At 37.6% G+C, this 25,773-nt stretch overlaps 1 protein-coding gene across 4 annotated transcripts in view; it reads right to left on the bottom strand.

Moving 5' to 3' along the window:
• RAD23B (RAD23 homolog B, nucleotide excision repair protein) overlaps nt 1–25,773 on the bottom strand; it is a 49,542-nt gene that overhangs the window by 14,874 nt on the left and 8,895 nt on the right. For 3 of the 4 annotated variants that reach the window (XM_024252109.3, XM_024252108.3, XM_054520414.2), the window contains 4 exons: nt 17,654–17,735; nt 15,770–15,849; nt 11,251–11,519; nt 6,132–6,187 (listed from right to left, as the gene is read on the bottom strand). In XM_024252109.3, coding sequence (XP_024107877.1) covers nt 6,132–6,187; nt 11,251–11,519; nt 15,770–15,849; nt 17,654–17,735 — 487 coding nt within the window. The remainder of the gene's footprint in view (nt 1–6,131; nt 6,188–11,250; nt 11,520–15,769; nt 15,850–17,653; nt 17,736–25,773) is intronic. The other variant, XM_063714345.1, reaches the window with a different exon arrangement.

Genomic DNA, 25,773 nt, shown 5'->3' with positions numbered 1-25,773 from the left:
CTGAAACAGGGGGGAAAGAGAGGTTAGGAGCTAGAAAGTTAAAATCTTGTACACTACACAAAGTTGGTAAAATGCCCAAAGTGCTAATATTCCAACAAGTCACTTCTTACAGACTCCTATGCTCCCTCCTCTCAGCACAGACAACACTCTGAATAAATGAAAGCTATTTTCCTCATAAACTTACCTCACTTAAAACTATCCTTTCTTCCGCTTGTGTTCTGGGGACCATTACCTTTATTGTTGCCTCACACTCAAACCAAACTGGATTTGGTTATCCTCCCTCTTCTCCACCAACATCTTTCCCCCTCTGTGTAATTATCCTGGGTCAGTAGTTAACTATGTCCTATATTTCACTCTAAAACAAAAACACACCTCCCACCTTTGACTTCATCCTAATTCATCTTTGAGGAACCATCTGCTGTCTTCTCATCACAGCCATAGCTATTGAACATGTGTCCACTTTCTCACATTCCACCCATTCCTCAACTAACTGCAATTCAGATTTCCCTCTCAAATGTGTCCCACCATAGTCTGTCTGCTCTCTTTAAACAAATGGCACCTCTATTTACCTAAGCGCTTGAACAAAAACCCTGGTTATTTCAGTTCCTTTTCCTCTTCCTTCCACACCTCACTTACCAGCATACCTGGTAGCTTCCATCTCTAAATTACACCCCAAACCCATCTCTTCATTCTCTACTGTCATCACTGAAGACAAGCCCACAACAGTCTCTAGATGGGATTACACCCTGTTTCCAACTCTTGTCTCCATATCTACAATCTATTCTTCAGCCAGTTGCAAAAGTCAATTAAACACATGTGCGCGCGCACGCAAAACCTCTCATTTCATTTCTGGCTCCCAGCCCTCAACAATTCTCCACCCACCATACTCATCTTCCCGGTGTTACTTCAGCAGGCCACACCTTCTCCTGCCCCAGGGCCTTTACACAACACCGGCCATCTTAGATGGCCAGTTCCTTCAACGTGCTTCAGTTCCGTATTTAAAAGGCATTGCCTAGCCATCCTAGGTAGCCTTCTGTTTCTTCTTTAGGGAAGCCCTTTGTGTTCTTAATATCATTTATCTTTTTTTTTTTAATGTTTCATTATTTTTTTCTTGCCCCAACTGAATGCAAGTTTGACTGTGCAGGAAACCATGTCATTTTGCATGTTTCCCTGATACACAGCTGACACCGAGTATCTGTTGAATAAATAATTTTTTTCTGCAGAATTTTCAAAAATAAAGGTGTTTAATAGCTAAAAACCCCCTAAATATCACAAACAGATTAAGCATTTGATATCTTGCTTAAAATAATGACTTTCCTTTTCCCATCCCATAAAACAATAAATTTTAATTATTTTCTTATCTACTGATATAATTCGAGCACAAAGCAACTAAAGTAGCAATACACTTTCAGTAGCCTAATTCCCAGATACAGAAATCAGTATCAATACAAACGAAATTACGAGCCACAGAAAATCAGAACTGCACTATTTTAACATGGTGTTTCTCATTTAGTTCTCTCTCACTACCTCATAAGAAAGGTTTAATTTCAACTCCTTTAAAAGATGAGGAGGGTACAGCTTGGAGAGATTAATAATTTGGTAAAGACTAGGTATGGTGGCTCACGCTTGTAATCCCAGCACTTGGGAGGCCGAGGCGGGCAGATCACGAGATCAGGAGATCGAGACCATCCTGGCCAACATGGTGAAACCCCGTCTCTACTAAAAATACAAAAAAAATTAGCTGGGCATGGTGGCACGCGGCTGTAGTCCCACCTACTCAGGAGGCTGAGGCAGGAGAATTGCTTGAACCCCGGAGGTGGAGACTGCAGTGAGCCAAGATCACGCCACTGCACTCCAGCCTGGTGACAGAGCAAGACTGTCTCAAACAAACAAACAAAAAAAATCGTGAAAGTATTAAGTCATGGTGCAGAGATACAAACACAGGCTGACAGTCGAGTCTCCACACCTAATCATTACACTATGACTCCTAAGATCATGTTTCCTAGTTAAATTATACAATCTCAAAAAAATACCCATAAGCAGTGTGATACTTTTTAGATCTTAAAAGTCCAAAGGCAAATGACTTGTAAAAAGAACTAGAGAGGCCAACACAGTGGCTCACACCTGTAATCCCGGCACTCTGGGAGGCTGAGGTGGGTGGATCACCTAAGATCAGGAATTCGAGACCAGCCTGGCCAACGTGGTGAAACCCTGTACCTACTAAAAATACAAAAATTATCTGGGCATGGTGGCAGGCGCCTGTAATCCCAGCTACTTGGAAGGCTGAGGCAGGAGAATTTCTTGAACCCAAGAGGCAGAGGTTGCAGTGAGCTGAGACTGCGCCACTGCACTCCAGCCTGGGTGACAAAGAGAGACAGTGAGTCTCAAAAACAAAGCAAAACAAAACAAAAAAACAAACAAACAAAAAAAACGAAAGAGATTGGACACGAAACAGAGTAATGAGGCAAAAGAGGTGGTGATGAAGAACCTTATATATGTCATTCAGAATACGCTTTGATCATATTGCCTGACTTCAAATAATACTACCAGGCTACTGTAACCAAAATAGCATGGTACTGGTATAAAAACAGACACATCAATCAATGGAACAGAATAGAGAACCCAGAAATAAAGCTGCATACCTACAACCAAAATGATCTTCAACAAAGTCAACAAAAACATACACCGGGGAAAGGACACCCTATTCAACAAATGGTGCTGAGAAACTGGATAGCCATATTTTGAAGAATGAAACTAGACCCAGACTTCTCATCAAACACAAAAGTTAACTCAAGACAGATTAAAGCCTAAATATTAAGACCTGAAACTACAAAAAAACCTAGAAGAAAACCTAGAAAAACTCTTCTGGACACTGGCTTAGGCAATCTAACAAAGTGCTATTATCCAGAACTTAAACATCAAGAAAAAACCAAATAACCCCATTAAAAAGTGTGCAAAAATATGACTGGACATTCTTCAAAAGAAGACATACAAGTGGCCAACAAACATGAAAAAAATGCTCAACATCACCAATCATCAGAGAAATGCAAATTAAAACCACAATGAGATGCCCCATCTTACACCAGATGTTGGGCAAGGATGCGGAGAAAATAGAATGCTTATATACTACTGGCAGAAATGTCCATTAGTACATCCTTTATGGAAAACAGTACAGAAATTTCTCAAAGAACTTAAACACAGAACTATCATTTAATCCAGAAATCCCACTACTATGTATATATACCCAAAGGGAAACAAATCATTATATCAAAAAGATACCCGCACTTGTATGTTGATCACAACATTATTCACAATAGTAAAGATATGGAATCTTCAATGGAGGATGAGATAAAGAAAACGTGGTGTGTGTGTGTGTAATAATACTCACCCATCAAAAAGAATAAAACCATGTCTTTTTTACAGCAACATGGATAGAACTATGGAGGCCACTACCCTAAATGAAATAACTCAGTAACAGTCAAATACCCCATGTCCTCACAAGTGGGGGCTGAACAACAGGCACACATCATATAGAGTGGAATAATAGACACTGGAAACTACAAAAGGTGGGCAGTGGACTGTGGGTTCAAAAATTTCCTGTTTGGTACAATGTTCATTATTCAGGTGATGGCTACAATAAAAGCCCAAACTTCACCACCACATAATATATGCATGTAAGAAATCTGCACTTGTACTCCCTATATACAAATTTTAAAAATTAAAAAGAATAAGCTTTGGACTTATCTTCTAGGTCATGAGGAACTATTAAAGGAATTAACAAAGACCCCATTAGAGTTGCTTTCCACTCTGGTAAGGAAGAGGTAGACCAGGTAGATAAGGATAATGCAAGAGGACAAGTGAAATAAAAGACCTGAACTAAGGCAACTAAATGACAGTGAAAACAAATATTCCAGAGACTTTAAGAAACAGTCATTAGTAACTGTGGAATGAGGGGAAGAAAGGGAAGGAGGAAGGAAGGAGAAAGGAAAGGAGAAAGGAGAGAGGACAGAGGAGAGAGGAGAAAGGAAAAGAAAAGAAACAGACTCACTGGGCCAAAAGAGGCAGAGGGTGGATGAATGAATGATGGTACAAGTAAGAAGTGAACAAGAAAAGAATCAGACTGGGGAATAAAAAATGAGTCAGTTTGAAACCTAAAGTCATGGAGGTTCTAAAGTTTTCTAGTTGACAGTGTCAAGATACGAGTTTGGGAGTTCAGAGGGAGATCGGTATTGCAGTTATAATTTGGGGAATCTATATAGTATATGGATGGTATTGGTCATTCCCATAATTTAAACTTTGAACTATGACCTAGAATGGAACCATAGAAAACTCATACATTTAATAGTCAGGTAAAATAAAACCAATTAACTGGCCGGGCACTGTGGCTCACGCCTGTAATCCCAGTACTTTGGAGGCCGAGGCGGGCAGATCACAAGGTCAGGAGATTGAGACCATCCTGGCTAACAGGGTGAAACCCCATCTCTACTAAAAATACACAAAATTAGTCAGGCGTGGTGGCACGTGCCTGTAATCCCAGCTACTCAGGAGGCTGAGGCGGGAGAATCGCTTAAACCTGGGAGGTGGAGGTTGCAGTAAGCCGAGATCACGCCACTGCACTCCAGCCTGGGCGACAGAGTAAGACTACAAAAGGAAAAGGAAAAGGAAAGGAAGAAAGAAAAGAGAAACGAAAAGAAAGGAAGAAAGAAAAGAATTAACTAGAAAGCTTGAGAAGGAAGAGCCTGAGGTATGGATCAGGAAGAGTGGTGTCACAGAAGCCAAAGAAGGAAAGTTTAAAGAAGCAAGATAAATCAGAAAAATAAAATTAAATTAAAAAGCAGGGAATCAACATAGAGACTTGGGTAAATTAAAGATGAAAATGTAGAGTGATCCCGAGACCATAAAGCTGAGAATGGGAAGACATCGTCACAGAGGCTTGAGTAGCAGCAGCTACAGCATGGCCTCCCAGGCTCCCACTCAGGAGCATCAACGCATTCCAGCTGCAGCAGCAGTGACCACAGCCAGAGCCTTCAGCACCATCAGGGGCAAGTGCCAGCTGGCTCCAGCCCCGAGGCCACAGACAGTTTACTGCCTCTCTGGGTAATCCTATTTTCCAGCCCTTCCAATTCCTAACAATTTCCTAAGATTAAGCCTTTCCCTCTTTGAAATAGACTGGTTTCTGTTTTCCTGGCTAGAGACTAACTCACACTGTATTTGATAGCAGAGTGGTTTTAGGACACTGTTCCTCAAAGATGAAAATCTGGGGTTGTCACACCCAGGCAATCTTAGATAATTTAAACTACTGTTTTGCCACTAAATGTACATGCCATTTTCCACAGCAACGAGGGTATCACGGAGCTCCAGCCCAACTAGCTCAGAGAACCAACTCAGATGCTAGGAGGTGGTACTGCTGCTGGAACCCTGCTGCTGTAGAAGTTAAGCAGGAATCCAGAAGCCTGTACTGCACCAAAGCTGCTGTTTCTACCTATTCCTCGCTTTCTCCCTCCCTGCCATTTAAGAGTAACAAACTAGGAATGGAGTTGCCAGCCAATAAACAAGTAATTAGCAGGAACTGTATCAGAGATGCTACAAGGGGAGAAAAAAAAAGCTGCTTCATTTTGACAGATTGGGGTGATGGGAGATGGAAAGGCATTATTCAGTAGGTAAAATTAAAAGTTGGGATAAAAAGGCATTTTTGCTGCAAGCCATTGCAAGCAACAAGATGTAGATGGGAATGTATAGTGCCATCAAGTTGGAATTAAGTCTGATGGTGAATACACATGAAGTGTGAGGCAGATCTAGAAAAATTTCATACTCATTTCAAAGACCCTTTGTAATAAATCCATACACGGATCAACCATGTTAGGATCACATTTAAAATTCACATCTGGAAAATAGAAACTTATTTGCTTTAACCGAGTATGCTCAACTCAGAGCAAGTTTTAAAGAATTCAATACATAAATATTAAAAGTCTTCAGTAACACTATTAATTGAATAATTACCTAAATCAATCATCTTACAGCTTATAAATAACCATGCAAATTATTAACACTTACTTTTATCATGATCTAGAAAAGTGAAACCTCTTTCCTATCTCTTTATAGGTTATTTACAAGGAAAAGTAGATACTTACCAAGTGCACTCGTTGCATCTTCAAAAAGGTTTGACCGAGAAGAATCACCCGATGTACTATAAAAGGATTTTAGAAAAATCACATTTTAAAAGTATGTAAAATTTAATTTACATTAGTTTAGTAACTATCCAATTGGTAAACAGATTCTTTGATTTTAATTAAATATAAAAGTCTGACTACAGTATTTAAACTGTCTCTTCTAGATTAAATCCAAAAGCTTTATCTACAACATTTGTGGTTTGGGAAAAATTTTCAATCTTGGTACTCTTTCTATTCTGAGACTCCATCACTTTAAATGTCAAAATATATAAAATAATATCCTGTTAGATAGCTATCTATTGAATACAAAAAAGATAATGCACAACTATTTACCTGAAATAATTTACATGAGAAGTTAAATAATTTATAAATCAAGTCACACCAGAAGAAATATCAAAAGCAGTATACAAAATAACACATGGAGAAACCAAATTAGGCTATAAAGTCTTTACATAATGAGGTCTTATAGGTAAGTTCTGAATGAGGACACTGAAAGAAGACATTCAAATAAAGAAATATAGCATATGCAAAAAAGGTAGATATGGGTTAAATCCAAGTTTGAATGTAATGAAAATCAGTTTAAAGAGATTAAGTTTCTGTTGGGAAACTACAGAGAAGTCTGCAATAAAAGACAGAAAATTATGAAAGACTAAGAGCAGGCCAAAGAAAAATAAACTTAAGTTTACAACAGTGGTAAAGGTAGTAGTTAGAAGTTTAAATTAAAGCAGACACACATACACACTTAGACCTGTGTCTCAATTAAAAACAACACACACATTATATTTCAGTTCTGAGAAAGCCCTTGGTAGTATATAATAAGAGCAGAAAACTCAAGTTTGGATTCATAAATTACTTAACCTTTCTAAGCCTGTTTCTTCACCACAATGTCAATGACAGTATCATATACTCCAAAGTGTTGTGGGTAGGGCTACACTAGTACAGTGCTTAGCAAAGTGTCTGGCATCGTAACACCCAATATGAATATTAATATAATCCTTTGGTATAATTTTTTAAGTTCTTCATTAAATATACTGTAAAACTAACATAGAGAAAATAAAATTTCAAAAAGCACAATATATAAAAACTAAATTTTTCCTACCCCTAACCCAGAGACAACCACTATGACACCAATTTCTATTTAAAAGAATAACAACTTGTGTCTTGCTTTGGTGTTTTTTTTGTTTTTTTTTTTTAGCTTTTGTGTTTTTTAACTTAACAATCATTCTATGTCGGCACAATCAAATCTACTTCAATTTCTTCCCAAAGGTGCACAGTATTCCATTTAAAAGACCAAATCAAGCTCTTATTAAGGAATGTGTAGTTTGGTTTCCTGCATTTAAATTCTTTCTATAGTCAAATTTATCAATCTTTCCTGTTATAATTTTTTTTTTTTTTGGTTGTCTTGCTTAGGAATGACTTCTCAAAGTGAAGACTATTCTCTTTTGTTCCCTTGTTCTCCATTAGCTTATGGCTTTGCTTTTACATTACATCCGTATCCATCTATAATTTATTTTTGCAGGTGTACAGTATGAAGGATCATTCTTTTTTCATTCCAGATGGTGAGATCTCAATAGCATTTTCCCCACATTGTTCTGAAACTGTACCTTTATATTAAGTTCCTGTATCTATTTGAGTCTACTTTGAAGCTATTGTTGATTTCGCTGACCAATCTTTCTAATATGAGCCATTCCAAACTGTTTTAATCATTACTGTATAATACATTGTAAAAACCGGTAAGACACATCTCCCTTAGAATAATTTACACTATTATCACACATTGTTTTTTTTTTGGGGGGATGGAGTCTCACTCTGTTGCCCAGGCTGGAGTGCAGTGGCGCAATCTCGGCTCACTGCAAGCTCCACCACCTGGGTTCACGCCATTCTCCTTCCTCAGCCTCCTAAGTAGCCGGGACTACAGGCGCCCGCCACCACGCCCAGCTAATTTTTTGTATTTTTAGTAGAGACAGGGTTTCACCGTGTTAGCCAGGATGGTCTCGATCTCCTGACCTTGTGATCCGCCTGCCTCTGCCTCCCAAAGTGCTGGTATTACAGGCGTGAGCCACCGCACCCGGCCCACACATTGTTTTTAAAAAGTTCTCTTTAAACACCATAGATAAGACTGGATGTACATATACTTTAACCACTATTCTTTAATCTTGATTCTGTCTCACTACTTCTCCCCTCTCCAACCACAGAGGAAACCACTCATTAGTTATATGTCAACGCTTGCCTTCTTTTCTTCTACACATTAACATGCATACCCACAGAAAATGTACAATGTTGTTTATGGGTTTTGTCTGGTTTATGGTTATCGCCTATACTCTTTTGCAACCTGCTTTTTTCACTCAATAACAAAGCCTCAAAACCACACTCATTTAACATGCTTATACAGTACATACTTTAACTGTCTTGTAGTATCAGATATCAGGGTTTCTCAAATTTTACAAAGTCCAAGAATCCCAAGTATTCACCAGGAGGACTTGTTGATTTCTGGGATCCACTCCCAGATAATTCTGATTTACAGGTCCAGGGTGGCCCAAGAATTCATGTCAAACACACTCCCAGTGATGCTGATGCAGCCTATTGACTACTACACTTTGAGTAGTCCTGTTCTCTACTACGAATAAACCACAGGTCAATTTAGGATTCCAATTTGTCCTTTATTTCAAACAATACAGTCATGTGCACAAGTGCAGTTTCTCTCAGTTTCTCTCAGGCAGATATCAAGTGGAATCTGCACTGTAATAGACAATTTTTAAAAGAACAAAATTGACCTAAAGAAACAAATCCCTAATAACAAAACAGTCAGGTCAGTGGTCGTAAACAGACTTCCCGACACTCCACAAACTCTTATCAGCTTATCTCCTGATAATTATTCACTAGGTTTTGTGCTTCACAAGACACTAGATATTTTCCAGCAAAGATAAAGGAACTAAGACACATTTAAGCAGCTTGTTTTCTGAGTTTCTCTCATTCCTCTCTTCCTGTGTTATATTTCTGAGGTAAAATTTTGAGAAATAAGAGTAAGCAGTTGGTGTACAAAGTCCAACTAAGTAAGAAACTCTAGTGTCTGCTTTCCTGGATCACTGACCATCAAGTTACTTATGCAACTTCTGTAAGTCTGAAAAGATAATCCTGGCTCTTTTTAGGATAGGTAAGTAAAACTGCAACTCCAGGAAGAAAATAAAACTAGAGTTAATGGGCTGGGCATGGTGGCTCATGCCTGTAATCCCAGAACTTTGGGAGGCCGAGGTGGGCAGATCATCTGAGGTCGGGAGTTCGAGACCAGCCTGGCTAACACGGTGAAACCCCTTCTCTACTAAAAATACAAAAATTAGCTGACCATGGTGCCATGCGCCTGTAATCCCAGCTACTCAGGAGGCTGAGACAGTAGAATCGCTTGAACCCAGGAAGTGGAGGTTGTAGTGAGCCGAGGTCACGCCACTGCACTCCAGCCTGAGTGGCAGAGCGAGACTCTGTCTCCCAAAAAAAAAAAGCGGAGTTAATGAAGAAACAAATTTAAATTGATGGCATTAGCACATTAAAAATGTATTGATCGACTCTAAAATTCTCACACTGTAAGCTTTTTTTTTTTAAAAGAGCTTAAAGCAATTAAGAGAATAAGATGTACTGTGCTGACTGACTTAAGACATAATAAGTTTGTAATATTTAAGTGCTTTGGTAAACCAATTTTTTAAATTTGTAAGTTCCCTCTCATATACAGACCTGATCAACAGCCCTTTGATGTAACAGCTTAACCTGACTCTAGGTGGTATCCACCAGGATAAGATGGTTGAATGCATTTCTAGTTGTACATGGGAAAGATGGATCAAGTTAGGCAATGGTGTAATAGAATGCTTAAAGCAGTGTTCTAGGAAAGTAACAAGGCAAATATTCTATTGCCTAAACCCATGTTGTCTTCTTAGGGAATCAATTATTTAGAAAAAGACCCCCGAGTAAGCAATGAACCAGGTGGCTGAGACTCCTCCAAACATGGTTGACTAAGTCAGACACAGAAATCACACTCAAAGGCAGAACACTAAAATGAAGGATCACAACTATATCTTTTTGATCATTGTCATATGTATCTTAACCCCTTTCCATGTCTGTAAATCCTTCCAGTCACTGCATAGTTTTCCACTGTGTCTGATTCTGACTCCAAAGATCATGTAACTACTGCCTCTGAGGTCCTGAGTTGCACTAAGTCACAAAATACAAACAGCTGTAGTGCCAGTGAAGGCTGCTCATAATATAACTCATGCTTTTAGATCAAGGAATTGTGCTGTATGATTTCCAACCAAGAGAACTCTGACTTAAGCATTTGCTTTGGTTATTTTACCTGATCATCTGGGGAGAAAAAAAAAAAATCTTGTCTTAAACTGCTCAATAATCCTAACTGCCTAAGTAGCCACTTAGTTGAGGTGTCCCTGCTGTCAACTTCCCACAAGAAATTATTTCTTCCTCCTCAAATATCTCAACACTCTTTTCCTTTTTTTTTTCCCCTAATCAACACAGGCAGAAGCTTGAATTTCTCACAAGTTCACAAAGATATGGATACAACAGTGAAAAACTGAAATAATCCACAGGTTCAGGTTACAAGAGCTAACAAATGTCAGAACCAAACACAATGCTATATAACTACGGGAAAGATTTACTAACATAGAAGGATACTTATGATATATATGACTATGACCACAAAGAATACAGATCAAGTACAAATGATGATCAGGGTGGCAATGTCATGATATAATCCTTATTCATTTTGGTTATTTGTATTTCCTAACGTTTCTACTCAAAAAAAAAAAAAAAAAAAAAAAAAAGACTTTCACCTGCTTTCTCCTTCCCACTGCCCCCCACCCTGCCCAAATCAACAGAGTACAGAAATCTGATTATGAAAATTTGTTCTTATATTCTCCTTAGTAAGCTATCAAAACAGACGCAGCATATGTTTAAGTCAAACTTTAAAAAAAAGCTTAACATAGTAGATACAGTCAGTTTCAAAACAATAATCAAAATAAATGCATGAAGTTCCTGTTCAACACGGATTTTGAGATAGAATTTCCTAGAATCCAGTTCCTACCTGTCAGTTGCTGTTGGGCTAGTAGCCACCGGTGTCTCTGCTGGCTTTTCTGCAGGTTTCTCTTGTTTAGCTGCACTAGCAGATGCAGGTTCAGAAGATGCTGTCGCTGATGCTGGAGTGATGGATGCAGGTGTGGAAGTGGGAGCCAAGGCAGGGACAGGGGTTGGAGCCTGAGCCACAGTTGTGGTGGTGGAGGAAGTAACTGCTGTAGTGCTGGCAGGAGCTGACTGCTGAGTTGTAGCTGGTGCTGGTGTGGACACTGCTTTGGGCTAAACACATTAAAAGACAAAATAATTACGATAAAATACTACATACTGCCTGATCTCTAATTAGACTGTACCGTTACAGGATGCCACAAATGTAGCACCAATAACAACCTATAACTTGAAAATAATTTTGTAAAATGACACAATAAATGATCAATATTAACAATCTGACTCATGGTTACTCTTTCAAAGCTCATGTCAGCATATGTTAATCTTAACTATCAACCACAATTAATTTTACCCAACAATTTTCGTCTTCATATCAAGTTAATATAAAGTAAAAAATTTGAAATATAGAGTATATATACATAAAAAAAAAAAAACCGTATCATTTTCCCAAAAAAACTTTATGTACCTGAGTTGTAACTTTAAAGTACCTAATACCACTTAAAAGCATTAACAAAATAATTTTTTTTAATTTTAAAGACAGGGTCTTGCTACCTTGCCCAGGCTGGTCTTGAACTCCCGGCCTGAAGCAATCCTCCCACCACGGCCTCCCAAAGCGCTAGGATTACAGGCATAAACTTCTACGCCCAGCCCAAAATAATGTTCTTGAAATGGCAGTATAAATGTTTATTTATAAACATGTCAAATATTCTGTCGTACTGTATTTTAGAAGAGGGAGGGAAATCCCAAAATTGACTACAGATCAACAGATCCAAGTACAAAAAGGTTCACAATACTTTCAGACATATATGTAGTTAAGCAGAAAAATAAAGGCCAAATTAAGTTACCTCCACACGTTCAGGACTTTCTGAACAGGAAATAGAGCCATAAAGCTTCCCACAGAGCAAAAAATAATTAGTTGACCCTTGAACAACAAGGGTTTGAACTGCACTGGGTCCACTTATATGATAATTTTTTTCAATATAAGTTACACTGAGTGTGCCTGCCTCTCCTTCTACCTTCTCCATCTCTGCCACCTTGAGACCGCAATACCAACCCTTTCTCTTTCTCAGCCTATTCAGTGTGAAGACAAGGATGAAGACCTTCATGATGATCCATTTACACTTAATGAACACTAAAAATATTCTTTTGTTTTGTTTTGAGAGAGGGTCTCACTCTATCACCCAGACTGGAGTGCAGTGGTATGATCACAGCTCACTGCAGCCTCAACCTCCCAAGGCTCCTGCCTCAGCCACTGCCCCCGCTCCCACCACCAGGTAGCTGGGACTACAGGCTCACACTACCACTCCCCACTAAATTTTTGTATTTTTTTTTTTTGTAGAGACAAGGTTTCGCCATGTTACCCAGACAGGTCTCCAACACCTGAGCTCAAGTGACCCACCCACCTTGGCCTCCCAAGGCGATGGGATTACAGGCATCAGCCACCATACCTGGCCATGATTTTCTTAATAGTTTCTCTAGCTTACTTTAATACAGTATATCATACATGTAACATATAAAACATGTATTAATCCACAATTTACGTTATCAGTAAGGCTTCCGGTCAAGAGTAGGCTATTAGTAGGTAAGTTTTGGGCAAGTCAAAAGGTATATGCACATTTCTGACTGTAGGGGAGAGGCTGGCACTGCTAAGCTCAGTGGTGTTCAAGGGTCAACTGTACATGTGTAAAAATCATACTACATGATTTTTAGTCTTCTCCTAAGACTTGTCAATGCTCGCTACCTGTTTAGTTCACAACTTTCCCAAGGACAAAAGGTAGCTGTTTTAGTGGAAGACAAGGCTTAAATTCAACATAATTTGCCACAAGCATAAACAAACTCTAAAACCAATGAGCTGCCTTATGTCTTTTTGATTTGACTAATAAGACACTAGGAAAAAGGTTAGTGAAAGGTGATAGGTTTTTAAAACATACTAGTAGTAGCATTACTCCCTTCTTTTCCTAGTTAGCTTAACTTTCTTAACAGCCAATATAATATTCTGCAGATTATTAATGTTCTAAAACTAAAATGAGCTGAAATTCTGAGATCATTCTGGATCTTCAGTTATTCTGGATAAACTGGAGCTTCACAAAGGTGAAAATTCAGAGTCTTAACCACCAAAACTTCATAATAACCAATCTAGATAAAAATGTATTTTTAAATGTGGTATACTCATTTAATATTTTCCTTGTTATCAAAATAATATTGCAATATAACTTGCCTTCAAGGTTCCTACTGCCAAGAACAGCTATTTATACTTTATTCTAAACAGCACCAAGCCCTTCTCTGCTTTTTAGTTTTTATTCTTGCTTTTGATCTTAATAGCTTTTTCCTTTCCCATCTTTGTATTGATAAGGTCATTTCTCAGTGCTTCCATAATGCCTTACTGTAGCAGCATTCCCTCCCTTCTCATAGTTGTCCTCTACTATTAACTTCAAAATAAAACAATCATAAATATCATTAGAATCCTATGTAATATTAGGAGTAAAAGATTTTAAGGAAAAACAAAAGAATTGTATGCAATATAACGATAGGCTTCAAGTATCTATTCCTCAAACACACGCACCTATTGAGACTTTTTCTGTTTAATTCTTGTGTTCTAAATAGTCAGGATTACTGTAATATTAAAAGAAACTAAGACCAGTAACAAAACATATTTAAATGTGTGGCTATCACATTTCCCATTATGTACTATGTATGCTAAAACTAGATGGGAATACAGGATAGTATTCAGTCTTAAAGGTTCAGCAAATTCTGGCACAAGCTATAACATAGATAGATGAACCTTGATGACACTATGCTAAGTGAAATAAGCCAGTCACAAAGAGACAAATACCATAGGATTCCACTTATATGACGGCGATAGCTGCAAAACAATGTAACTATAATGTTATTGAACTGTACACTTAAAATGATTAAACTGGAAGTTTGTTATTATATTTTACCACAGTTGAATAAAAAAACCTAGATGATACAAGGTTTCGTCACGATTCTGCTTCTCTGCTTTTAAGCTTAACATATAATGAGTTAAGTTCTTAAGTATAGCAAAATCAATATGGTTCTTAAAGAATTAAAAAATGTTCAAGTTCAACACATGTAAACTATTTAGCTGCTTGTTTCCCAGTACAAAAGCATGCGGTAATTAAAATTTATTTCTTCAACTCTATTTTCTATTCTATTAACTATTTTGTGACTTTGAGAAAAAATCCACATTTAATCCACTTTGGCCTTTGATGAAGTGGTTTCAATTAGTGATTTAAACTCATTTTCAGTGCTACAAGTAACACTGTTCTTTCTCAGATTATGACAATCCAATCCTAAAAATGAATGTCATGAGTACCACTTCTCCATTTGTCTCTTAATTCTACACTGCATTATGTATCTTTAAATAAACAAGTATATAAATAGCCACTTTAAAAAATCCATGTTCATTCTCTGCTTTAAAAAAAATTTACTTTTATAAATTGTTCCAAATACATTCCAGCCTACTAAATCACAAAAAAGTATCTGTTTAAAACTTCCAGGCTGGGCGCGGTGGCTCACGCCTGTAATCCCAGCACTTTGGGAGGCCGAGGCTGGAGGATCACGAGGTCAGGAGATCAAGACCATCCTGGCTAACACAGTGAAACCCTGTCTCTACTAAAAACACAAAAAAATTAGCCGGGCGTGGTGGCATGCGCCTGTAGTCCCAGCTACCAGGGAGGCTGAGGCAGGAGAATGGCATGAACCCGGGAGACAGAGCTTGTAGTGAGCCGAGATAGCGTCACTGTGCTCCAGCCTGGGCAACAGAGTGAGACTCCATCTCAAAAGAAAAAAACAAAAACAAAAACAAAAAAAAACTTCCTCACAAAAATCATTCCATCATTTCTTTAGTTACCTTTTCCCTTTTTTTAGTTTCTAAAAACATATTCTTTCACTAAGAACTATCACTATAATAATAAGCTTTCATGCCTTTTGTCTTGAGGAATCTGTTAGGACTAGAACGTAATTTAGCAAGTCTGTTTAAGGCAAGCTTACAAAAACTACAGAATAAACATTTATTCCACTTATAAAGGCATTTTAAAAGAATTATATAATAAATGATTTCACTACTGTAGCAAAAATAATTTTAACATGACATTTTATATTTCAATTGTTTTAATTTACATAAAATTTTATTAAAACTACATTATAGTTTAATGTGTAATTAATGTAAAACATTAATAACTTTATGTTTCACTTAAGGTAAATTCTTAAAAACCTTTCATAGTAGTTAAGTGTACACCACTATGGATGTGTATAAACTGTGTCCATTGTGTGGACTTGGGATCATCATTTTTAAAAAGACCTACATGCATAAAGATATACAGAACGAGGTTGAAACTTACTTTGGTCACCATAACCACCACAAAGTTTTTCTCATCAATTTTATATTCTTTGAGAGCAGTATCATCATTGAGGATTTTGCCTAATACATTAAGAGAAAAAAAAATCATTTAAGGCATAATCTTTCTCTTACACTTAAAACAACTTTCTACTCGAAATATGAAAATTTCAGAAATATTAAAATATGAATCACCAACATAAATTCTATCAGTTAGTACTTTTCCCAAAGAAAAACCAATCAATCAAGATAAAAATAAAACAACTCCTAAGTAGCAGGGCATGGTGGCTCACACCTGTGATCCCAACACTTTGGTAGGTTGAGGAGGAAATATAGCTTGAGGCCAAGAGTTTGAAACCAGCGTGGCCAACATAGCAAGACCCTGTTTATGAAAAAAAAAAAAAAAAATTCAAAATTAGCCAGGCATTGTGGCACATGCCTATAGTCCTAGCTACTTGGGAGGCTGAGGCAGGAGGATCATCTGAGCTCAGGAGTTTAAGGATACAGCCAGCTATAATCACACCACTGCACTCCAGCCTGGGTGACAGAGCAAGACCCTCTCTCAAACAAATAAAACTAAAAAGCAGAAGCATTTGACTAAAAGATGTCAAACTTATATAGTGTATATAGAATGACAATCAATTTTTACAAATGTATTGATTATATAAAAGACTTACTGGGCAAGGAAATATGAAAGAGGCCCTGAAAAGGAGATCATGAAGTTAAAGAAAATTCAATACTCCGATTGCACAGGGGTCCCTCTGGAAAATAACCTATATTCTTTTATGATATGAAGAAGGGGAGACAAACAAATTTCCTGCTCCCCAAAATACTGATATCTGATAGAAATGTTCTAACACTATCAAAGCAAGATACTAAAAGTACTTCAGAAAACGACATGATACACAATAAAGGGCAAGATGCTACAGAACTCAGAAATGCACGAAGTACACAAGACTGTGGTCATGCTGAAGGTCACTATTAGGTAGGTAGGACTCTCTGGTGTTTCCTGCTCCATGAATTTAGTTTTCCACCTTTAAAAAGCTATTGAATCAAAAGCTGCTAACATTAAGTCAGAAAGGAACAGGGATAGGAATGAGAAAACAGGCCAAAACGAGAAACTGGAAATTTGAATTTTATGTCCGCTTCTTTAGGCTTCTGAATTCTCACCTATAAAAATAATGGGACTGAATTACCAGGTTAGCATTTCCTCCAGGCTGTCTCACTTTAGGAAACACTATTCAGAAAAAGAGAAGAATCCATGGGCGAGCAAACACCCACCTTACTAACATCTACGATGAAAGCATTTTCTCTACTAAATTTGGATATCAAGTGTATTTTTAATATACATTTTCCTGGTTATTAGTGAGACTAGTCAAATGTATAATTCCTACTCTTATCCTTTGTTGCTTTATTGGTCATCCTTTCCTTATTGATTTCTAAGAATTCTTTACATAATCTGAATATTAATTTTTTTTCTTCCTGTAGGTGTCTGTGTGATGTGTTTTTTCTGTACTCTTCAGTCAGTTTTGGTTAAAATAATTTTACAGGAATGATTCCAAACATACTAATAATAACACAATCAGTATAAATGGTTTCAATTCAATTTAAAAAAAAAGCTCAGTTTGATTAAAAACACAAAAGCCAGTTACATGATGCTTACAAAAGATAAAACAAAACTAATACCATTTGATGGAAAAATACATGGGGCAAATGTGAATAAAGAGAAGATTGAATATTAATATTAGATTCAAATGATTGCTCTTTCACTGCTTTTATTTGTGCAATCATTTTTCTGACAATTTGAATATACAATATGTAAGATAACATTTCTAAAACTAAAAGAATATCAAGACATGGCATGTTAATTTTAATATTTAATTCATACCTGCATAAATTAATTTTTGACCTGCTACCGGAAAGGCATCTTTCCCCTTTTCAGATTCAATCTTCTCTTTCAGTGCTTTCACCTATAGGAAAAATAAAGATTTGTTTTGGAAAAAGTCTAAATAAAAAATGACAATCCAGAATCTGAATAAATAATGGAAGACAAAAATTATATACATAATTATTAATGCTTCCAAAACCTCAAATATTATGTTTTTCCAATTTATATCAAAAAAGATTCAACATTAACTCATATTATTAGTTATGATAGGCATAAACTTTAACACCATCTGATACACATAGATTTTTAAAAATTTACTAGTTGACCTGATAATTTAAAATAAAGTTTTCAACATCAAAGTTTTGGTTTATATAGTGTTTATGGGTTTATTTCCCACAGAGCAAGAAAGTAAAGCTCAATCACCTAAAAAGTCTAAGAAATAAAATAGTCTCATCAACAATAAGAATACTTCAATGTTAAAGGTTAAATTGTGAATGTTAAAAGGCAAATGATTCATTTTAAGTGTTATGTTTCATTACAATCACCAGGGGGACTTTACAAACACCAATTAAAACATAATCTCTGAGAGTGGGACCTTGACATCAGTATTTTTAAAAAGCTTTACAGGTGGTTCCAAAGTTCAGCCCAGGCTGAAAACCACCAGACAACTTCAATGCTCTTAAACAAGCAGCTTAGCTTCTCTAAGCATCAGTTTCATCTATAAGAGGAGGTGGAATCCATGACCTTTATAGTCTCTTCATTTCCTAAAATTGTGTGACAATTAGGCTCATTATACAGTATTTACAAAAATGAGTCTAATGGACTTCTTAACTTGTTAAGTAGGGAGGTACAGGAGTAAAAAAGGCAGAGATGGCTTTCCCACTTGCCTTTATAGAACTACTTTCATTAAAGGCACAAAAACCAAGGAGAAAAATTCAATACTTCTTGAAAATTATCTAAGTTGACAGTTCTCTTGAGTTTTAGACAGAAAGGGATACAAATAAAGGTTTCTTTTGTACAATTAAAAAGTGATGGTGTGTACTTCAAAGATTAAAAAAAGCTTATTTAGCTTCAGATGTTAACATACAATTTCACGCAATCCTCAAAACTCTGGGACAAAAGGAAATGTCACCCACTCAATTTTATAGACGAGGAGACGGAAATAAAGAGGTTACCATCCCTTATGACTCCAAGCAGAGTATTTTGCAAATACCATATAAACCTTCCTTGCTGCACTGATCTTCCTGAAATGGGTCAGTAGCATCACTGCTATTCTGATGTTCCCCAAAGGAGAAATCCATCACAAAAATCTCAATCCACTATTTTCCACTGTTCCCCATTTCAAAGGTAAAACACAAGTAAAATTTTTTTAAAGCCAAACATCAGATTTGCAAAAAAAAGTAAAACAGTGTCAGTCTTTTCAGTGCTTTGTTGTTACTGTTATTTTGGCACACAGCTATTTTTTGCAAAAAAATAAGTATAATATTTATTATAATAAGTTTATATTTATTTTTAAATGAACATTAATAAAATTTGTTTTAATTTCTAATGTGGTAAACATTAATAAATGTAAGTACACTGGGTTAGGCGCAGTGGCTCACGCCTGTAATCCCAGCACTTTGGGAGGCTGAGGTGGGAGGATCACCTGAGGCCAGGAGTTCGAGATCAGCCTGGCTAACACGGTAAAACCCTGTCTCTACTAAAAATGCAAAAAAAAAAAAAAATTAGCCAAGCATGGTGGTAAATGCCTGTAATCCCAGCTACTTGGGAGGACGAGGTACAAGAATCATTTGAACCCTGGAAGTTGAGGTTGCAGTGGGCCAAGATCACACCACTGCACTCCAGCCTGGGTGACAAGAGTGAGAATCTGCCTTAAAAAATAAATAAATAAAATAAAAAGTAAGCATATGGATAAAAGTTATTTTGAAGCCCTCAATAACTTATTTAAATGTAAACAAGTCTTGAAACCAAATCATTTGAGGACTGCTATCCTACATGCTAAGAGACTTGCCAAGTCAACCAACTGATGGCAGAGCAGAGCATGGGTGGAGCACTCAGTGGTGCATGGTAAATTTCTTCTCAAACTTTGTTTATAGAAGGACAAAAGTATACAATATTTGCAAGTGTGATTATTTAGGAAAACTACAAATAAATTACAGACCAAGTGTTATCTCTATGCATGAACCCAGTTCTCAGAACAATACATAGTGGCTTGGCATGGAGTGGGTGCTCCATTATCCTGTGCTGGATGAATAAATGAACCAAGCATAGACATATGTGAAGAAAAAAAAGACACATACGAAGCAACAAATAAAAGAAAATAAACATGCAGGAATATCTCATTCTTGACAGGTTACAATGAAGTGTAAGACAGACTTAAATATTTCATATTTCAAAACGCTTAAATAAATAACGAGACTATCTAGCTTTATATCAAAAATGAGGGAGGACTGAAGGAAAAAAAAGCCCCATAAATTAAGAAAAGCTGGACCAAAAAAAAAAAAAAAAAAAAGGCCCTTTAGTAATTTACTACTAAACAACTTTTGCTTCAAAGAAATCAAAATTGATTAAAAAATATTAAGGCTGGGCACAGTGGTTCATGCCTGTAATCCCATACTTTGGGAGGCCAAGGCAGACGGATCACCTAAGGTTGGATTCGAGACCAGCCTGGCCAACACGGTGAAACCCCATCTCTACTAAAAATACAAAAATTAGCCGGGCATGGTGGCTGGCACCTGTAATCCCAGCTACTTGGGAGGCTGAGGCAGGAGAATTGCTTGAATCCCAGGAGGCAGAGGTTGCAGTGAGCCAAGATCATACCATTGCACTCCAGCCTGGATGACAAGAGCAAGATTCTGTCTCAAAAACAAAACAAAACAAACACAGACTATTAAGAACTAACAATGGGAGCTCCATACAAGATACCTATATGATTTGGCTAAAGAAGTAATCATAGACTAAACACTAAAAATGTTTATTCAACAAAGAAGAAAAATTAACAGGCTAAACATGCAACTCAAACAGAAAAAAAGGACAAATAAAAATTTAAAAAAATAAAAGAAATTAAGAGGCCGGGTGCAGTGGCTCATGCCTGTAATCCCAGCACTTTGGGAGGCCAAGGTGGGCAGATCACAAGGTTAAGAGATCAAGATCATCCTGGCCAACATGGTGAAACCCCGTCTCTACTAAAATAAAAAAATTAGCCGGGCATGGCGGTACACACTTGTAGTCCCAGCTACTCGGGAGGCTGAGGCAGGGGAATCAATTGAACCAGGGAGCCGGAGGTTGCAGTGAGCCGAAATTGTGCCACTGCACTCCAGCCTGGCAACAGAGCAAGACTCCATCTCAAAAAAAAAAAAAAAAAAGCAATTAAAAAAGAGAAAAGGCAGCTGGGTGCCATGGCTCATGCCTGTAATCCCAACACTCTGGAAGGCCAAAGTGGGTGGATCATTTGAGGCCAGGAGCTCAAGACCAGCCTGGTCAACATGGCAAAACTCCATCTCTACTAAAAATACAAAAATTAACTGGGCATGGTGGCGCATGCCTGTAATCCCAGCTACTCGGGAGGCTGAGGCTGCAGTGAGTCAAGATCACGCCACTGCACTCCAGCCTGGGTGACAGAATGAGACTGTCTCAAGAAAAAGAAAAAAAAAAAAAAAAAAGAGACAGACAAGGCACAAAACTGTTTTTGCACTAATAAAAAAATTGGACAAATGATAGGGCAGGCAATTCACAATTACACAGTCATAGCACAGAAAAACTCAACCTCATTAGTAATCAAAGACATAAATTTTGATGCCTCATGTTATTAATCCAATACACTATCACACTGGAAAGATTGTTTCGAATAATTCTTGGCATTGAAAGTGAAGAAATACTTTCTTAGAGTAAGAATTAAAGTATCAAATGATCAAAATTTTTGAGGGCAACATGCCAAGATGCTTCAATATTTTTAAGGTGGTGGGGGAAGGCACGGGGATTTGACCCAACACTATCACTTCAAAGAAAATATCTGAACCAGACTTTGGAACCAGGTTCACTGACCTGTCTAAAATTCTGGCATTGTTCCTTACCTTGAACAAAACCATGATCTTTACTTACAATCCAATCTATACTTACAATCCAATCTATACTTACAGAACACAGGCTGAATTTTGTCATCTAAAAACCACTCCATGTTTAAAATTATAAGTAACCAATCTTCTGTTCCTACCAGCTCTTAATAACTGTTCACTATACTTGCTCTTGAATCTCCTTAAGACTTGGTCCCTAGAGTCTCTACTTTCATTTCAATCTTCACTATCATTGCTCCTATCACCTTCTTTCTAATATCAAAAACTTCCTTGTCTTTCTGCTGCTCCTGACACACAAAATTCTGTATTTGGACCAACACCATTTATTTCTGTCAGTACTCAACCTCTAAAATTTACTCCAACCACTCTGTGGTGTCTCATTGTCCTAACCTTGCTTAGCTAACAAATCTCAACTTTTACCTAAGAGACTGCCTATCTACATTTATACCGTTTTCTAAATGCTAGTGGAGAAAAGGATACACTAAATCTTCTGTTCCCCCTAGTTAGGCCTCTTCTCCATCCTCCAAAAGAATATCTCAAATCCGCATTCTACTCTAAATCTGATTCACAGCATCCTCTCGTACTCTCTGCAGGTGACCACTTTCTACCTTATTAAAAACAGAAGACAGAGGAACTTATTTTCAACTTTGTCTAACTTTGTTGCATCCAGACCCACCTACATCTCCTTCTCACCTATTAAAAGAAAAAAGTATCCCTTTCTTTCAAACCTAATTCTTTCCACCTGTCCCCTGGTTCTCCTCCAAGTATTTTTCAGTATCTTACTAAATTCATTATATTTCCTATCTCCCCCAGCTTTTTCAGCCTCTCTCTCACTCAGTTCACTTTCATTCACACTTAGATCTAATTCTTTATCATTTTAAAAACAAACACTTAACAATCACGTCTCCTCCTAGACTCTCTCCCCCAACAATCTAATTCTTCAAAAACTTAAATACACACCACTGTCTTCACTTATTCATAATCCCAAACCAACTACTCAAAAGAGAGCAATACTGTGCTGATAAACAAAAACATGAAATTTATTCTCATTCTGCTGCTTATTTTCTCTGGTAGTCCCCCCCAACCCACCGCTGGCCATTCCATTAACACTGCTCTTTACCAACATCACTGAATTCTGCAACACCACAATAAGACACTTCTTAATCCTCTCCTATCTTCCTCTTGTCACGTGTGACAGTACTGACCTGTCCCTCCTTTACATACTGCCATCCCTTGGCTTCCAGGATGCCATACTTTTGGTTTTCCTATCTCTCCATTCACTGCTTCACGAAATCCTCCTCCCTGGCCAGCCCTTTAAGTGCTACTTAGACTTCCAGGATAATCCATCATGTCTACTCGTAGTTTCAATAACCATGCAGATGTCATCTGTATTTCCAGCCCAGCTCTCTTTCCCTGACCTTCATTTATGCACACTTAACTCTCTACTGAACACCTTCGCGGGCATTTAAACCATATGTATCTGTAGAAGAACTGTATCTAAATTACTTTGTTTAAATCATCCCTAATCCAACCTAATTGAGCATACTTCAAAACAGATGAGCAAGAAAGACTGCCTTCTTTCTGGATGCTTCAAAGGAAGAGGTATGAACTCAGCACAAGGTTTCTCTTGGAAAGGATATGGCCCACAATAGATGCAATTATGACTACTTTAACTGCGCTGAGCCCCACGCCAACGCTCCCATTCCAGTAAGCCATCTCAACAGAGTGAATATAAACCTGAGCACCACAGTCCCAGTACATAACCACGGCTAGAACTTTCATTGTGCTGCATTTCCCATTATATAAATAATGGTGGTTTATCATCAATTCCACTAGAGACAAAGACATGGTTAACACTGAAGAAATCAAACATTTTTTCTAACTACTTAATTCTCTCTTACAAAATCGTGCATTTAAAAATAAAAACGTACTCAACATAATATTAAACATGATGGGCATGGTTTTTCTTTTTTCCTCCAAAGGAAGACAATCATAATAGTGTATTTAAAAGTGCCACCACAAAGCCACAAGCTAAACTTACCATCTAATTATTCCCTAATGTGAGCACTCCCGTGCATCTCTGTGGCACTGGCACTATTCTAGTTCAGGCCAACAACCATTAAAAGTAGTCATTTCCCCTGTTATCCCAACAGTTTGAGGTCAGCCTGGTCAACACAGTGACCCACGATCTCCAGAAAAAATTTTTTTAATTAGACGGGTGCTGTGGTGCCCGCTTGTAGTCCCAGTTACCTCAGGAGGCTGACGTGAAAGGAATGACTGAGCCCAGGAGTTCAAGGTTGGAGTGAGCTATAATCTTGTCAGTGTACTCCAGCCTGAGCAACAGAGCAAGACTCTGTCTCTTTAAAAAAGCAGTCATTTTCATTTGACAAATTTAGGTCATGCATAAGACATCAAAATAATATCCTGTAAATCATATTCCTATGATAGTATAATGAGCTGCCATGTCAATCTTCTTACACAGCACTTTGCATAAGATTTCTAGGCTACTGCTTGTTAATTAGGTCAGCAATTGCATATTCCATATAACAGCTTGCTCACTGTTACAGTATTATTTTTCCTTCTTACTTTTGTAACTATGTTGTTCCTTATTACTGTTGTAACTATATACAGTATAAATAATTGTGTAAAGTTTTAATGGGTAGCCCCGAAATATAACATCTGAATAAAAGCTAATGTAAGCTATGTACTTGCCATATGCCAGGCAGTATACTAAGCGCCTCACAATAATTAACTCTTTTAATCTGTACTACATCTCTATGAGGTTGTAGTAGCCATCATCCAAGATGGCCCCCAATGACTCCCATCTCTTGGTATTCAAGCCTTTGGTACATACCCTTCACATACTGAATTATGGCTAGTCCACAAGAACAGTAAGATACTGCTGAAGTAAAAGTGTGACTTCTGAGGCTGGTTTATATATAAAAGCCATCGTTTCTATTTTGCTCTCTTGGATCACTAACACTGGGAGAAGCCAGCCACAATGTCATGAGGACACTCAGGCATCCTGGGGAGAGGCCCATATGGGGAGGATCTGAGGCCTCCAGTCAATAACCATCACCAAGTTGTTAGCCATGTGAGGAAGTCACTTTCAGTGGGAACCCTCCAGCCAGTCAAGCCTTTAATGCATAGAATGAAGTCCTGAAATGCAACTTCCTGAGACTCGGAGTAAGAACCACAGAGCTAAAATATCCCTGAATTTCTGACTCACAGAAATTATGAAACAGTAAGTGTTTACTGTTTTAATTAAGTTTTGGGGTAATTTGTTATGCAGTAATAGGTTAACTAGTACACAGGTAGATACTATTATCCTCTTTTTCTGATGGGGACACTAAGGCAGATGAAATAAAAAGGTTAAACATATAGGCTCTAGAGGCAGAGTCCCTAAATTTGAATCCTGGCTACTCATATGGGAGATGGTACTTGTAAATAAGAAATATTGTTAATGTTTTTAAGCACTGACTTTTTTTTTTTTTTGATGGAGTCTCGCTCTGTCACCAGGCTGGAACGTAGCGGTGTGATCTTGGCTCACTGCAACCTCCACCTCCCGAGTTCAAGCGATTCTCCTGCCTCAGCCTCCCAAGAAGCTGGAACTACAGGTACACGCCACCACACTCAGCTAATTTTTTGTATTTTTAGTAAAGACGAGGTTTTATCACATTGTCCAGGATGGTCTCGAACTCCTGACCTCGTGATCCGCCCACCTCAGCCTCCCAAAGTGCTGGGATTACAGGCGTTAAGCCACCGCGCTCAGCCTGACCAGGCATTTTTTAAGGCAACCTGCCACACTTTGACCAAATAATTCCACATCTAGAAATCAATGCTAGAGTTGCTCATGTAACTACTTCAAAGACAAAGGTACAAAGTATGTGCACTACATTGCTTTTTGCAATACTAAAAACTGAAAACAACCCTAAACATCCACAAAGGAGAAATAGTAAAATAAATTAACGTACATACATTCATTTGAACACTATGCAATATAAATGAATGAAATATTTATAACTATGTTTGAGGAAAAAAAGCTAG

The sequence above is a fragment of the Pongo abelii genome, chromosome 13 (assembly GCF_028885655.2).
Source record: "Pongo abelii isolate AG06213 chromosome 13, NHGRI_mPonAbe1-v2.0_pri, whole genome shotgun sequence".
Classification (NCBI taxonomy): domain Eukaryota; kingdom Metazoa; phylum Chordata; class Mammalia; order Primates; family Hominidae; genus Pongo; species Pongo abelii.
This window is presented reverse-complemented; position numbering and strand designations above follow the sequence as displayed.